Source organism: Chrysochloris asiatica, unplaced genomic scaffold (genome assembly GCF_000296735.1).
Source record: "Chrysochloris asiatica unplaced genomic scaffold, ChrAsi1.0 scaffold00174, whole genome shotgun sequence".
NCBI classification, from domain to species: Eukaryota; Metazoa; Chordata; class Mammalia; order Afrosoricida; family Chrysochloridae; genus Chrysochloris; species Chrysochloris asiatica.
Window position 1 is genome coordinate 3,655,822 of NW_006408692.1, and position 17,898 is coordinate 3,673,719.

At 36.5% G+C, this 17,898-nt stretch overlaps 1 protein-coding gene across 2 annotated transcripts in view; it reads right to left on the bottom strand.

Moving 5' to 3' along the window:
- Positions 1–1,708: 1,708 nt before the first annotated feature.
- Positions 1,709–17,898, bottom strand: part of NTN4 (netrin 4) — a 193,008-nt gene continuing 176,818 nt past the window's right edge. The window contains exons 8-10 of one of the 2 annotated variants that reach the window (XM_006871798.1): positions 13,383–13,451; positions 9,370–9,540; positions 1,709–1,845 (exon numbers count right to left, since the gene is read on the bottom strand). In XM_006871798.1, coding sequence (XP_006871860.1) covers positions 1,709–1,845; positions 9,370–9,540; positions 13,383–13,451 — 377 coding nt within the window. The remainder of the gene's footprint in view (positions 1,846–9,369; positions 9,541–13,382; positions 13,452–17,898) is intronic. The other variant, XM_006871799.1, reaches the window with a different exon arrangement.

A 17,898-nucleotide genomic window follows, 5' to 3' on the forward strand; every position in this document is an offset into this window, starting at 1 on the left:
TAGAGCCACTAAAATGCTAACAACTGTTATCTCAGAAAATGACATTTTAAGTGTCGTTTTCTCTATTATACTTTTTTTTTTGTATTTTCTATAATGACCTTGTATTGCTTTTTAAATTGAAAGGTAGTTATGATTCAAAACCTGCAATGTACCTGATGAAAAAAGTTCATGTCCAAAGACCAGAGAAATTACACCCATCTGACATAGCTTCCACTCTATCCCCAAAGCACAGAGTAATAAGTTAGAAATTGGAGGTCCTGATTTGATTTTCTTAATTAAGGAATTAGATTTGAGAAGTAAATCTTTATCATTATTGAAAGAACTGATCAGGAATTGAGACAAAAATCTGGAGATCATATTCCTTTATTACATATATGAAATATAAAAACAAATTAACAATGCAATATATATATATATATATACTTTGCAAGTCCACAGGACCTCAGGAAAAAATATGTTCTGTCTGTGAAGTTAATCTTATGGCACTGTGGTTCATATTTTGTATTTTCAAGTACAGAAGAAACTGATGTACAGTGGTTACGCAAGGGCACAGAAGGTAGACAATGAAAAACAGTAATTTGGTGAACTATCACATACATTCTGTTAAAAAATGGGTAAATATAATGACCATATACTGTTAATAAAGACAAATAGGAAAACTGTTTTGATGCTCATATTTAAATACTAAACACAAAAATAAAACAATTTCTGTGTCTACAATAATTTTTGAAGTGTATTACAAGTGCATTGCAAATAAATGAACTTTATAAAAAATTTAAAAATGCATTTCCACTTTATCAAAGCATATTTATACACTTACGATTCCATTTTCTTATTTTAAAGTCTCTTCTTGTTTAGTTTTTTTTTAGAATCTAACCTCTAGCCTGGAGCTGAGACTTCACACAAACATATTTTCATTAAGGTCCCATCTTCACATAGTTTTTCCAAGTGTTCAGTTAAATAGTGTAACTTCTTTATATGGTCATGTTTGTCCACATATAGTGGTAGTGCTTCTGTTTCAGTAGATATTTTTTACACATCCTTTTCTTTCTGTCAACAACTATCTCCAAACGTTCACAACACAAGTGGTAGGTAGTAAAGTGCTTTATACAAGGAAATACTATACACAAGTGGAGAGGTTCCATGTAACACCCACAGACCAAAGTTCAACATAACAAACAAGAGAAGGCTCTTTTTAAGAAACACCTTTTCTGACAGCAGGGTTGGGACTCTATAAAATCTCATTGATTAATTTAAGTAGCATCGAAAGTACGTAAAATATCTGAAGCTGGGAGGAGTCTTTGTTAGATATATTACCCTTAATAGATTACTGCTAAATATACTGCTATTTCAATATTCTTAGTAGTTATGAATTTCAGAATCAATCCCGTAAACAGCAGGTGTAAGCATAGGGTTTTCTAGTCTTTTTTTTTTTTGGTAACAAAATTATATTTAAAATGGGCCCAGGAGAAATCAGGTTAGATAAAACCTATGCATTGGAACATTTCTATACATTTTGGCACTTAAAACAATTCCAGTTTCATATTTGAGGTCTCTTTTCCATTAGAGGTGGTGCAGTGGTTAAGTGCTTGTGTTCTAGTCGAAAGGTTGCTGGTTGCTCTGTGGGGGAAAGATGTGATAGTCCGCTTCCATTAAGTTTGTGTTTTGTACAGAAAGAAGAGCCATTATGTGCTCTACACCTGTATTGTTACTTGCACTCTCTTTTTAAAATATCGTTGACTTTTCTTCCAAGGGATGGTTTCCAGTGCTGGACAAAACTTTTCATATTCACGACTAGTTTGCCTGTTCTTACATCCTCATGGCCTGCTACAAGGTACTCCAAACCTAAAAGAGAACAAAATTAGGGGCTTATAGTATTATATCCCTGAACTCTGGTGGCACAGTGGCTAAGCATTGGATGCTGACTGAAAGGTCAGGGGTTCAAACGCACCAGTTGCTTGCTTCCATAAAGCTTTACAACCTTGGATTCCAGTCAGTCTTTTAAGGGTCACTATGAGTTGGTCAAACTTCTTTCATACTTCAGACACATTATCAGGAGGGACAAGTCGCTGGAGAAGGATGTCATGTTTGGTAAGGTGGAGGGTCAGAGAAAAAAAGGAAGACCCCCTAGCGACACGGATTGGCCAAGTGGAAGCATCAATGGGCTTAAGCGTGGCAACAATAGTGAGGTTGGCCCAGGATTGGACAGTGTTTCATTCTGCTGTGCATAAGGTCGCTATGAGTTGGTACTGACTCGATGGCACCTAACAACAACAACAAATGAGCTGGAATCATTTATAGACAGTGGGTTTAGTTTTGGTTTCATATAGTATCATAATTTAATGAAAGGGGAGGTAATACTTCAGCACTCATATATTTATGGTTCATGATTTTATATATTCAGGGTCAGAATATGAAATAATTGGTAATAACAGTGAACCTTTAATAAGCATTTGCTATGTATCAAATACATAGTAGTTTACTTTCCAGGTATCCAATAACAGTCCTGGTGTGGCACTGGACTGCAAACCGCAGGGTCGGCATTTCAAACCCACCAGCTGTTCTTCAGTAAACCTGTACAGGTTTATGAGTTAGAATAGACTTGATGGCATGTAACAACAAAAACAACAACAATATACTAAGTGCTTTATATATATTACTCCTTTAATATTGACAATAACTCATGAAGTAGGTATTACTTTTCTACTTGTTTCATATCGTGCAAGGTTGAAAAATGAGTTCAATGTCTCCAAGTAAGTGGCATCACCTTGATCCAAGCTTAGATCTGCATGATTTCCAGAAATTTTGTTTTATGCTATACCACCCTTTGGAGTCTTGGTATGGTCCTGTAGGGTAAGCACTGGACTGTAAACTAAAAGATCAGTGGTTCAAACTAACAAGCCCCCCCCAAAAAACCCCTACAGGGTTGCTATGAATTGGAAATGACTCAATGGCACACAACAACAACAACATACTACCTTTATGGTAAAGAGAGTAGACTTTATTGGCACTTAACATACTGCTAAAAATCAGTATTTTTTGGAGTCTCACTTTGTATGGTAGTATTTGAAGGAGGAGCTAATGCAAGTGAAACAATCATTTGGGAAAACATTGAACGAGAACTATGGATTGTACACAATAACACATGTTCTCTCTATGAAGTCAATATGTTTTTGGAATACAGGTTTTTGTAATACATACACACACACAGACTTGTTTTTAGTTGTCAAGTTGATTCTGACTCATGTCAACCCTACGTATGCAGGGTAGAACTACTTTTTCACAGCTGTGACCTTTTGGAAGCAGATCGCCAGGCTTGTCTTCCAAGGTGCCCCTGAATGGGTTTGAACCGTCCAACTTTTGGCTAGTAGTTCTGAGCCTATCCATTTGCACCAACCAGGGGCTCCATTACCAGATCTAGTGTTGACTTTACAATTCAAAACTCTTTTCAGGTAACAAATAGAAAATTTGGGGTTACACACAAAAAAGTGAAAGGACATTCTCATTACCTATCCATTAATAAAAAGTATAATAATATCTCTCAGTAATTATTTGTAACAATATTAGTATTGGTCATTTGAAATAATCTTATTATTGTAGTATAGAGCAAAGAAGTAGCTATAAAAATTTATAATGTAAGATAACAATATATACCTTAAAAAGAAAATTAAGTGAAAACAGTAGATGTTAAAATTAAATTGAAAATAACATGGTTTAAAACAATACATCTTCTTGTTAAATCTAGAATGACCTAGAAAAACTGTCACCCCACAAGTAATGAACACCTGTAACAGCTACACTGTGGTTTCTAAGACCGAGTCACAAACACATACACACGCACACACACACACACACACACACACTAAACCAGGGCTCCTTGATTAGAAGATATAAGATGAGCATTGGACAACTTATTATACTTAAAAGAAAGGACACTTTCAAATATTAGTGGGGGTTATTTTGAAAGGAGCTTGCAAGAAGGGGTTATACCTCTTCAAAGTTGTGAAAAGTTGAACAACAAGAAACATAGTAACTGTGTGTATTGAAACACACCAACTTAATAAAAATTGAGTCATAATTCCAAAATGACACCAAAAACAACAAAAAACGAAAGGTGGAGACAATTTGTGGTTCTTTGAGGCAGTTGTTAAAAACTGGAAATGAGGGGGACACAAATTAATTTAGTATTTATGAACCAATAAATAACATCATAATAAATAGAAAAGGATTGAAGTTGTCAAATACTTCATTTTGATTGGATCCACAATCAACACTCATGGAAGCAGCAGTCATGAAATCAAATGACATATTGCATTAGACAAGTCTGATGCAGAACACCTTTTTAAAGTGTTAAATGGCAAAGATGTTAGTTTGATAACTAAGGTCAGCTGGACTCAAGCCATGCTATTTTCAATCACCCAAATCATATGCATATGAAAGCCGAAATGAGGAAGTACAATCATAGATAAAATGATGCATTTGAATTATGGTGCTGGTGAGGAACACTGAACTGCAAAGAACAACCAAATCTGTTTTGGAAGAAGTACGACCAGAGTGCTCCTTAAAAGACAAGATGGCGAGACTTCGTCTTTCTTTCTTTTCTCCACTTATCATGATCTTATTTACTGATCCAGTTGTGAGGATTTTTATTTTCTTTACATGGAGGTGCAATGCATACTACGGTAGTTTTTGATCTTCATCAGTAAATATGTAAAGTCCTCTTTTCCTCCAGCAAGTAAGGTTATCATTTGCATATCACAGGCTGTTAATGATGCCACATTATTTAAAAAAAATAATGCAGTCTCTCAGATTATTTGTTGAGCATATAGATTAAATAAGTGTGGTAAAAGGATACAACCCTAGCGAATACCTTTCCTGATTTAAAACCATTAGTATCTATTTGTTCTGTTCTGGCAACTGGTTCCTTCGAGCACAACTAAGTGTTTTGGAATACTCATTCTTTGCAATGTTATGTATAGTTTGTCATGACCCACACAATCGAAAACCTTTGCATAGTCATTAAGGCACAAGTAAACATCTTTCTAGTATTCTCTGCTTTCAGCTAAGATCCAGCTGATGTCAGCAATGATATCCTTAGTTCCAGCTGATGTCAGCAATGATATCCTTAGTTCCACGTCCTTTACAAAATTCGACTTGAATTCTGGAGGTTCCCTGTTGATACACTGTTGCAACCATTTTTGAATGATCCTCAGCAAAATCTTACTTGCATGTGATATTAATGATACTATTTGATGATTTCTGCATTCATTTGGGTTACCTCTCTTTGAAAAGAGCACACAAATGTGTGCTTTCAATCTAATTGATTTCTGGCATAGATGAGTAAGTGCTTCCAGTGCTGTATCAGTTTGTTGGAGGATTTAAATTTGTATACTGCCAATTCCTGGAATCTTGTTTTTCACCAATGCCTTCAGTGCTGCTTGGACTTCTTCTCTCAATACCTTGGTTCTTGATCATGTTGCTGTTAGGTGCCATCAAACTGGTACTGACTCATAGCAAACCTTTGCACAACAGAACGAAACACTGTCCGGTCCTGGGCCAACCTCACAATTGTTGCCACGCTTGAGCCCATTGATGCTGCCATTTTGCCAATCCAAAATTGCTGGGGGTCTTCGTCTTTTTCTCTGACCCTCCACCTTACCAAACATGATATCCTTCTCCAGCAACTGGTCCCTCTGACAATATGTCCGAAGTATGAGAGACTAAGTTTGGCCATCTTGGCTTCCAAGGAGTACTCTGGCTGCACTTCTTCCAACACAGATCTGTTGGTTCTTTTGGCAGCCCATGGCACTTTCAATATTCTCCTCCAACACCATAACTCAAAAGCATCAATTCTTCTACGGTCTTCCTTATTCACTCTCTAGCTTTTGCATGCAAATGAGGCTATTGAAAAATACCATGGCTTGGGTTGGGTGCACCTCAGTCCTCAAGCTGACATCTTTGTTCTTCAACACTTTAAAAATGTATTGTGCAGCAGATTTGTGTAATGCAATATGTAATTTGATTTCCTGACTGCTGCCTTCGTGAGTGTTGATGGTTGATCCAAGAAGAATGAAATCCTTGACAACTTCAATCTTTTCTCCTCTTCACTTTTAGCAAGTTGTTAATTTCATATGATAGTTTCATATCACAGCTTGTTAATGAGTCTTCCTCCAATCCTGATGCCACATTTTCCTGCATATAACCCGGTTTCTCAGATTATTTGCTTAGCATACAGATTGAATAAGTATGGTGAAAAAATACAATCCTGTTGCACACCTTTCTTAATTTAAAACCATTCAGTGTTCCCATGTTCTGGTAGAACTGCCTCTTGATCATATGCTACCTCTTAAAATAGTTGAACATTAACCAATTATTTTTGTTTAGTCACTCTGTAATCCTTCCATCATCTTTGCCCAAGGTGATGGTGGTGTCACCAAGCTGGTCCCAACTCATAGTGACCTGTAAAAGGTTTCTGAGGCTGTAGATCTTTACAGGGGCAGAAAGCATTATCTTTCTCCCAGGGAGTGACTGGTAGATTTGAACTGCTAACCTTGTAATCCACTGAGCTACCAGATTTTACACATAGGATCGTTCAGTAATGGAAATCAAGGCTTGATTGTTTTCAGTTCTTTCAGCTTGAGAAATGCTCAGTGTGTTCTTTTGGCTTTCTAACTCCAGGTCTTTGCACATTTCAATATAATACTTGAGCATTAAATTGAAGGTAAAGATCATTAACTGCATAAAGCTGGTTGCAGAATGGATTATATACTATGATTTTATTTGGTTAAAAGTAGAATATACACACACAGAAAAAGAGATCTAGAGATTTGCATTAAGTGCTAACAGAGATGGTTTTGGGAGATACAAATGGGAAGTTTAAATATCCCCTAAGTTTCTATAATATACATGTACTTTTTCTGTATTAAAAGAAAACAGCCCTAATTTAAAAATTAGCTACCACAGTATTGTCATAAAAAGAGAAAAAAGAAAAGGAAAATAATAGTATAGAGAAGTTTCAAACACCAAAAAGACAAGTGTAAGAATTATGAGGTATGTACATTCTTTAAAGGGTAGCCTTAACTTCTGCATAAAAAATGGTTAAAATATTTAACAGACTAATTAAATATAGAATGGGTTTAATATCGTTTATGTCATCTCTAAGATAAAAAAGTCCTCATTTAAGTAATATAATACTTAAACTTAATATAAACAGTAAATTTAGTGTTATGTTTGGTTATTTTAAATGAGTGTGCTTTGAAACTGTATGTAAAACAAGTGCAAATGGAATTTGCCATTAATTTAGAGTGTGAATACAAATTAAATTAGTGAAATTGATGCTGAATATCTATAAATAACAATAACAGAACAGCATCATACTAAAAATTAGCATGTAAACCAATGTTTTCTGTTGCTTCTCTTATTAGTACTTACATTTGATGGCTGTGGGTTAATGCACTGGACTGCAAGTTCTCGGTTTGAACTGCAAGATCGGCAGTTCAAGCTTACCAGCTGCTCCTCAGAAACCTTATACAGGGTTGCTATGGGTCGGAACGGACTCAACAGCACTTAACAACAACGACAATAACAATAACAGTGCTATTCTTGGCATTCTAAAATATCTGCTTCATAGATGTATGTATGAATGTGTGTAGGAATGTAGGAATGACTGAATTTGTAGGGATGCACCACTGAATCGCTCCTTTTCAAAAGTAGTAAAGGAAGCAAGTTGGTGTGTAAGGTTTCAGAATTTTCCTATCAGCTTTCTTTGGACTTTGCAACTAAACTTGTAAAAATGGAAAAAACAAAGTAAAATGAAAGAAAGTCTGGTTCTGTTTTGGCAGGTTTTAGTCTTTTCTTCAAAGTGAGTAAACATGTTTTCAAGAATTCTTTGACTAATTGTGCTTGTGTTTTCAATTGTGATGAACTCAGTTGATTCTTTGACGCCATTTGGCAGAAACCTGATTAGGAAGTATAGTTCACTTCCTGGAGGGTGGCTCAGATGGCAAAGCTTTGTTTTTAATGTCTTACTCAAAAACTAGGCAGACTTAAAAAAGAAAAAAAGAGATAAAAATACTTTTGCTAATGTAGTTAAATGAATATAGGAAGAGTCTTGACAGCTCATTAAGAAATAGAACTTAAATTGATGATTCTTTGTTTGCTGTATTCAAAATCCAAGATTCTGCTTACTTTAATTTGTTCTCTGGAACTGTATTTAAAAAGATACATTATGACTTGAAGTATCCTTTGAGTTAGTAAAATTTAAATATAATACTTTGAAGAGGTGCAAGAGAATGATCAAAAGCCAGAAAAAAAAAAATCAAGAGTTTTAATATCACTGTTACAGATTGTGAGTATATTTTATTGAAAGTTTCTTCTTTCTTTAACTACTAACCTGTTTCTTTCACATTTATTCATCAAAGAACACAAAAGATTTATTAACATAATTATTCTTCCCTTATTATTTGGAAGGAATTAGAACCAACACATAAATTATGTGCCTGTTTCCTCAATGCCATTAAGGCAGTGATGACAACTACATAAATGGAAATACAGAGAATTTTGGGGGAATTATTTGTTTTACAAGAACTCACTACCTGGGTACTATGTTATTGCTTGAATCTAGATACTGATTGTAGGAACTGGTAGAACTATCATCAAAAACCTAAATCTTATCCTCAAATTTAAGGAGGTGAGGCCGAAAAGTTAGTGATGACGCAGTCTGAAGAACGTGCTTGTAGAATGTAGCGGTCTCTTTACCTCTACAGTCACACTGCAAGCTGCAAATCAGATCTCCTTCCTGACTGTCTTTAAAATTGTAGTTTGTTTTTTTGGTTGCTGTTGTTGGTTTCTGCTTTGAAACCAGAATGATCATTTAATGAGAAACAAGATGATGAGAACTTGAGAGTTGTTTTCTACCCAGGAGAAACAGTTGCTTCTCATGCAATAGTAAAAATGAATTCACTATTATTTGCACAGATGGAATTTTGTATTTGAACTTGCTTTGGGAACAGGCTCCACCCAGGGAACTGAAATAAGAATTAACTTTGACATAGAGTATTAGTGTCAGATAAATTCATGACAGTCCTCTCTATGCTACTGGCATGTGGCACCAATATGAGACTTCACTTTTAGGACAGAATATTAAATTGCTAGATTTTAAATTATTTTACTTTTATAGAGTGCATGGAAGGGAAATAATTTTTTTATGCCAGTTCAAATAGTTTCATTTGGATTTCTCCCAGAATTCAAATGGTAAAGGTGAGAGATGTTTTTGCTGAGTTTATTCAGGTTGTGGTTCAGAGAATGCAAGACAGGAAGTCAATCAGCAGAGGCTAGGCAGGTATTGGAATAGAAAAGTTCAGTACTCACCAGGATTGAGGACTGGGCAAGTACAGCCTCTGTTTGTCCATGATTCTGGATATAATATTCGCTTTCCTCGTACAATCTTCAGTTTGGTAGATTTTAAGACTTTTTTTATATTTACATTGACTTCAGCATGGGAGCCTTTATCGTGAGCAGATAAAATCTTTATTTTTAGAACTGCAACAACACAATTCCAAAAGTCAATATGCATAGAATTTCATATTACACTTTGATAACATGAACAATAATTTAACTATGCATTTCAGAATGTAATAGAAAGGTGAATTAATGATGAGACAGTAGAGAATTTGTTTTAAAAAATCACTAGGCTCATCCACTTTTGCTGCCTTCATCTCATTTATCTGTATTAACTTTACTTTTCCTTGTTAGATATTTTCAGCTTCTGCTCTTTCCCACATCACAATACTAAGAGAATACCAGTCATTTGCCTACTGTGACTATAATCTTAAACACATTCAGTTATCAAATCTGGATAAAAGATACATAGGAAACAGAACTGGTTTCCTGATTATATTTATTTTATTCTATGTTGTTGTTGTTGTTAAGTACCATGGAGTTGATTCCGACTCATAGTGACCCTGCACAGGGTTTCCGAGGCTGTAAATCTTTATAGGAGCAGAATGCCTCATCTTTCTCCCGGGGAACCGCTGGTAGTTTCAAAATACTGATCTTGAGGCTGGCAGCCCGACTCGTAACCTCTACGCTACCAGAGCTCCTTATTTTATTCTATAATATTCTCTTATGTCTGACTATAATACTATGATGACAGAAAACAAACTGAATATATTTTATATGTGTTCATAAAAGAATTATTTTACATATTCTAATGAGGTTAAATACCATTGATGACTTAATCTTTTGTCAAATGTAAACTGACTGGAGTGAGGGAGAATGACTGAAGTTTCTGGGTTGCACAGCTTGTGCTTGCCTAACCCAAAGGTAAGGCACACGGTGGCTCTGAGGGATGAACACTGCACTGCGAACCATAAGAGGAGACTTTCTGCTCCCACAAAGATTTATAGGTTGTTATGAGTCAGAATTGGACTTCTAATGTGGCATTGCTGGTTAATGCAGTAAACTGCAACGTTGGTGTGGTCCATTAAGGCCGGCAGTTCTAATTCACCAGCTGCTACTTGGAAACCCTGTACAGGGTCGCTATGAGTTGGATCCCAACTCGATAGCACTTAACAACAACAACAACAACGAGTCAGAATTGACTTGATGATAGTGAGTTTTAAATTTTTTATTATCATTATTATTTTTTCTTAGGAGCCCTATTGGTATAATAGTCAAGTGCTCAGTTGTCAACCCAAAGGTCTGTGATTTGAAGCCATTGAAAGATGTGGCAGTCTGCTTCTGTAAAGATTAGTACTAAAAAGCCCATCAAGTCTATTCTAACTTACAGTGGTGACCTGACAGGTCAGAGTAGAACTGACTCATGGGGCTCCAAGGCTGTAAATCTCTATGGGAGCATACTGTCACATTGTTTTCCCTTAGAGTAGCACTTGGTGAGTTTGAACTGCTGACCTTTCATTTAGCAGTCAAGTGCTTAACCACATGCCATCAAGGCACCTTCTGTAAAGATTGTTGTTGTCGTTAACTGCTGTCGAGTTGGTTCCAACTCATAGCCACCCTGTATAAGGTTTCCAAGGAGCAGCTGGTGGGTTTGAACTAGCAACCTTGTGGTTCACAGCCAGTGCTGATCCTACAACACCACACCAGAAGTCCTCTGTAAAGATTGCAATCCTGGAAACTGTATAAGGCAGTTCTACTCTGTTTTTATAGTGTTAGAATGAGTCAGAAAAGACTTGGTGGCTCACAACATTATTATTCTATAAGAATAAATTCAAAGAAAACAAAGATCTTATCTATTCAGTATTGTAGTGCAATAAATATTTGCCTAGGTATGGCACTGTACAATAAGCCCTGGACTGCTAACTGCAAGGACAGCAGTTCAAACTTATTAGCTGCTCCTCAGAAACTCTACAGTGGGCTATGAATTGGAACTTCTTAGAAGGAACTCTGGTAGCGTAGTGGTTACGAATCGGGCTGTGAACCTTAAGGCCAGCAGTTTGAAACTACCAGCCGCTCCACGGGAGAAAGATGAGGCATTCTGCTCCTGTAAAGATTTACAGCCTCGGAAACCCTGTACAGGGTCGCTATGGGTCGGAACCGACTCGGCGGCACTTAACAACAACAACAAGATGGTATTTAACAACAACAGAGGAATAAATAAGTAAATCAAATGTTCTTTCCAGTAAGGCAGAGAACAAAATCCCCCCCACCCCCAAAGTCTGTAGCTTTGCATTTGACAAGACCAAGATATTTTATTACATCCTTAGGAACATTCAAGTTCTCTTAAGTGGATACTAATAAAGGAGCCCAGATGGCACTGTGGGTTAGGCATTGGCCTGCTAACCACAAGGCCTATAGTTCAAAGCCACCAGCCACTCGTCAGGAGAAAGATGAAACTGTATGCTGCAGTAAAAATGTCCAGTCTCAAAACCCCTACATAGAGTTACTGTAGCTGGCATTGACTCGACAGCTGTAGGTTTGGGTGGGTATTAAAAGATGCCAATGTGGTTGCTTGTAGATTCAGATAGAGAACTACTAAATCTATATGGTAATGAGCTTTGGTGGATATTTTCACTTATCAAACTGATTTTCAACTAAATTGCCATTTTTTTTTTGCTTTTGACAGCAAATGCCATTACCTCTAAACTGCCTTTCCTTTATGAGGCAATGTACATTTCAGGAATTTTCTTTGATTATTTAGCCAATGAGAGGTGATGGGCGGGAATCTTATCTGCAATTTTAGATAAGATTTATGAGGTTTTTAGCATTTAATTGTTTTTATCTTTTACAAGATTAAATACAATGTTATCAGGAACCTGAACACTCGGTTTCAGAAATTGTAGTTTATTTCTTCATTGTCGTGTGTATTTCAGGCCATATAAATTATGGTACAATAAAAAGGCTCAGATACCAGTCAAGAATATGTTGTTAAGACATCTTTAATGTACTTAACAGCTAACATAAAACCATTTAGAATTTGAAGACTACAGCCTTGAGACATTTTCCTGTTTCTATGTGATGTGTTTCCTACTATGTAAAAGGTAGAGGAGTCTAGCACATATAGGGAAGTTAGAGAAGAGACACAGGCAGAGAGCTAGTCTCAGTGCCTCTCAAAAAAAAAAGTATGTCTGCTTCCTCCTCCCTATCATTTACTGAACATCTGTTATGTCTAGGTAACATGTTACTGAACATCTATTATGTCTAGCTTTTCAGAAATCTCATTTCACGAGGAAGGTGGCATCATCCCTGTTTTACAAAAGAAACCGATTTGGAGAGGTTAAGTTAAACCCAACATCCAGAAATCAAAGCCATGTAAGTCTGAATCCAAAGCATGTGTTCATAATCACGGTGAAATACTGCCTTAAACTTAAAGATATGAAGTAAAACTGCTTCATATCTTTTTGTAATTGCTTGTAATCTTTATGAAAATGGATTGCCAGCTCTGATTCCAGTAGAGCTGCTGGATGGTTCCAAATGCCAACCTTTGATTAGCAACTGACAGCTTAAGCATTGCACCACTGGGCTCCTTCTGTTTAGTACTGCTGTAGGATAAACTAGCACAGGGCCTACTTAAGTGGCTAGTGTGGTGGTGATGTGACTGGAATCAGTTCCGACTCCTAGAAACCCTGTATAGGGTTTCTGAGGCTGTAAATCTTCACGGGAACAGAAAGCCTGGCTAGAAACTACCCTTTTTGATTCATAAGGTATAAAGCAACCAAGAAAAAATTATATGTCATGCTTTTTTCTTCTTCTCATGTTTAACTTTTTTCCTTATAGTACAATACTACTGCTTTTGCTCTACCACCATCCTATCCTTACCAAGACACTCAACACTGTTTGCATGAGGAAAATCTCATAGGCCAAGATGAGGATACCGTTTTATTTAGCTAGGTTCTCAGAAGCATGCAGAATTGCCAACTCACCATATGAATATTTCATTCCACAGAAAACCTTGGAGTTTCCTAACACCTGCTCCTTACATTCACATTTACCTACAGAAAGTAAATGAGAAGTGGTTAGGTCCTTAGAAAGAAAGTAAAGAAATCAGCAAGTAAAGACAGGTGACATAACTCTTTCAAGCTTGATTGATTAATATAACATCATCCACAAATAGTAAGAAACCATACAAAGTCAGTCAAAAGAAGTAGGGTATTTTTCTTTTGAATTATTGATTGTCCAATAAAATACTGACCTAAGAAGAATATAGAAAGGTAGAAACAATGCCATGTTTTAATGTTTGTAATGGACATTACCACAAAAATACTGTCTACTCTTAGTATTCCATGCTAATGGAGAGGAAAAACTGAATGGGTAACCTACAGAAAATACAGTGGTCTTTTTACAATGATTGTTCCCCACTGCACAAGTCAGATAAAATAAAATGGTTGATCAGTTCACTGAAGGTAATGCTATTCCACTTGGTTAAGTATTTATTGAGAATTTATTTACGTGTGAAGTATGGTGTTTCTGCTTCTGAGGATATACAGTTTATACAGTTCTGGCCTTCAGGTGAATAAAACAAGTATATGAAAAGCAATGTATTCTCAGAGAGGTAAAATATAACTTAGAGAGACCATATATGTTTAGGATGATCGGAAAAGGTCTCACATTTGAAGAATTTGAAATGGACTGAAAAATAATGTTATTTTGCATCAACATTTCAAACTCTGTTATAACTATTATATGCAACAGCTTGCCAGGCATGTGGAAGACTTACAAAATGCCTTTGTACCGTCTGTACATAGTATTCTCATGCTCACTTATGTGTCTGTTTCATATTAGTTATATCTTATTTGATGATAATGGTTATATCTTATGTATCTTTACACACCCAGAATCCAAAATGCATAGGATTTTCATTTTTACTGATTGTAAAATTGGATACAATCTCCCCCTTTCTTTCTTCCCTCCCCTTCTATCCTCATGCAATCCATTTCATAGGTACTGAATGGTCATAATAATGGTAGCTAATATTTACTGAAGGCACTTGCTATGAGCCAGACATGCTTGTGAGTTTTTACATTTATTTACTCATTTGAGATTCTGACAGGTAGAAATCTGAAAGTAAGGTAGAGGTAAAAGAGCAAGCAAAGGAATGTAAGTGAGAAAGGGCAGGGCGTATTCACGGAAGAGTGAATGGCTTTAATTATCTGGGATATGAATTGAGTCTTGAAAAAGGTATCATGGAGGACCTTGACTGATATATAATTGTTGTTGTTAAGTGTCATTGAGTTGGTATCTGACCCATAGTGACCCTGTATAGAGTTTCCAAAGAACGACTGGTGAGCTTGAGCCACTGACCTTGTGGTTCAAACCAACCTTGAGTTCCAGCACATTAACCCATAGTGCCACACCAGGACTCCTGAATTTAATATAATTAGGACCTGAATTTAATTTGATAAACGTTAATTTTCAAAGCTATATGCTTATACAGAGAGAATATATGTATATATTCATACACACACACACACACACACACACACACACACACACATACACATCACTGTCAGTTTGTCATCCTGTGGTAGTTTGTTTGTGTGTTCCTGGGTGCTGGAAGCTTTGCCACCAGTATTGTAAATACCAGCAGAGTCACCCATGGTGGACAAGCTTCAGTAGAGTTTCCAGATTAAGAAAGACTAGGAGGAAGGAGAGGCAGAACATTCCTGAATGGTTTGCAACTAAAAACCTTATGAATAGTAGTGGAACATTGTCAGATATAGTGCTGGAAGATTCCTGTGAATTTCATGTTGGAAGGTATTCAAAATATGACTGGGGAAGAGCTGTCCTGGCAAAGTAGTGTTGATCTTAATGACATGGATGGAGCAAACAAATCTTTTAGGACCTTCATTGGCTGATGGGCACAACTCAAAATGAGAGGAGGTATCTGTTAACGTCCATTAAAAATCAGAACATGGAATGTATGAATCTCGAAAAATTGGAAGTCATCAATAATGAAATAGAACTCATAAAGACCAACAGTCTGGGCATGAGTGAGTTGAACTAGACCGGTATTAGCCATTTTGAAGCTGACAATCATATCATTTACTACACCAGGAAAAATAAACTTGAAAGGAATGACATTGCATTCATCCTCAAAAGGAGTATTTCAAGATCTAGTTTGAAGTACAATGCTGTCTGTCATAGGATAATATATCTATACACCTACAAGGAAGACCAGTTAATGCCAGTATTATTCAAATATACAAACCAACAACCATAACCAATTATGATGAAACTGAAGAATTCTACCACCTTCTTCTATTGGAAATTGATCAAACATGCAATCACGATGCATTGCTAATTATTGGTGATTGGAATGAAAAAGTTGGAAACAAAGAGGAAGGAAGGATCAATGTTGGAAAATATGACCTTAGTGGTAGAAATAATGCTGGAGATTACATGACATAATTTTGCAAGACCAATGATTTATTCATTACAAATATCTTTTTTCAACAACATAAAAGGTGATTATACACATGAATTTTACCAGATGGAATTCACAGGAATCACATAGATTATATCTGCAGGAAGAAATGAGGAGAAGCTCAATATCATGAACCAAAACAAGGCCAGGCGCTAATTCATATCATCAATTGTTCACATTCAAGTTTCAGCTGAAGCTGAAGAAAATTAAAACAAGTCCATGAGAGACAAAATAGAACCTTGAAGTTGTTGTTGTTGTTTTTGTTGCCATTGAGTCAGTACAGACTTATAGCAAGCTTATGCACAACAGAACAAAACATTGCCCGATCCTGGGCCAACCTCACTTCTGATACTGTGCCAATCCATCTCGCTGGGGGTTTCCTCTTTTCATTTGACTCTACACTTTACCAAACATGATATCCTTTTCCAGTGACTGGTCCCTCCTGACAATATGTCCAAAGTATGAGAGATGAACCTTGGCCATCCTGGCCTCCAAGGAGCACTCTGGCTGCACTTCTTCCAACACAGATCTGTTGGTTCTTTTGGCAGGCCATGGCACTTTCAATATTCTTCTCCAACACCATAACTCAAAAGCATCAATTCTACCATCTCCCTTATTCACTGTCCAACTTTCATATTCATATGAGGTTATTGGAAATACCAAGGTTTAGGTGAGGTTCACCTTAGTCCTCAAGCTGACATCTTTGCTCTTCAGCACTTTAAAGAGTTTTTGAAAATAAGTGAGGGCATGTCAAAATCCTGTGCAGCAGATTTATCCAATGCAATGCATCATTTTAATTTCTTGACTGCTACTTCCATGAGTGTTGACAGTTGATCCAAGAAGAATGAAGTCCTTGACAACTTCAATCTTTTCTCCATTGATAAGAATGGTGTTTATTGGTCCAGTGGTGAGGATTTTTGTTTTCTTTACATTGAGATGCAACCTATACTAAAGGTTATAGTTGTTAAGTGCGGCTGAGTTGGTTCCAATTCATAGTGTAAGTTGTTGTTAAGTGCCGTTGGTTTGGACTCATAGTGACCCTGTATAGGGTTTCTTAGGAGCAGTTGATTTGAACTGCTGACTTTGTAGTAAAAGTCCAGTGCTGATCTTACAGCACCACACCAGGAGTCTCATAGACAGGCATGCAAATTTGAAGAAGGAACTTTTTGTTTTTTTATTGTCAATACTACCATACTTAGAAAACGAATTATTCCTTTTCGTTGAAAAAGGTGCTTAGAAGCACTATTTTGTACCCAATGGAATGTTCATGTTTAGCAGAAAACTGGACAATGAGTTCTTCAGTCTGGTGCTCATCCAGATGCATTTCAGAGACTCTTTGGGGACATCACTGACCTAACAGCTGTTGTGGATCTGAGACTCGTAGTCATTCTGGTGCCGGTGCATTATGTGCTGACTTGGCATGCATCCAGCTCCTGAGTCACATGCATGAATGTCCTATAGTTTGAAGCACATGACTATTACAGATTTGACTTAGCAGATAAAGGTGGTGAATTATGAAAATCGTGTTTGAAAACTAGAAAACAATTTTTAAGTTGCTATTAATGACAAATAATAGAATTCAGACAATGTATCATTAAAGCAAAAATTGTCTTGTTATTTTTTAATGTTAAAAAGATAAAAATATGACAATTTCATGTTACCTTATCTTTCCCGCCTTCTACTCTGTTGTGGATTAAAATGAAATCTTTAGAAAAATGATCAGAATAATATGTTTAGTGAAATTAAACATGTATACTTGACAATTCCATGGGTTTAAAGGAATTGTTCATGGAAATTACAAAAGATTTGAAAATAAGTGAGGGCATGTCAAAAGTATTGCTTCAACAGTAGCTCAAAAGAGGGAACAAGTCTTTACAGCGAGAATCATTCCCACCCCCTCCACACACAGAGTAGACAGGGATGGGCAACTTGGACATTGGCTACCCAAAATGGGGGCCCGGGGGCTACAAAGGCAAGAAGTGACTGGCTTACAAGCTTTCAAGAGGGAACCTAGA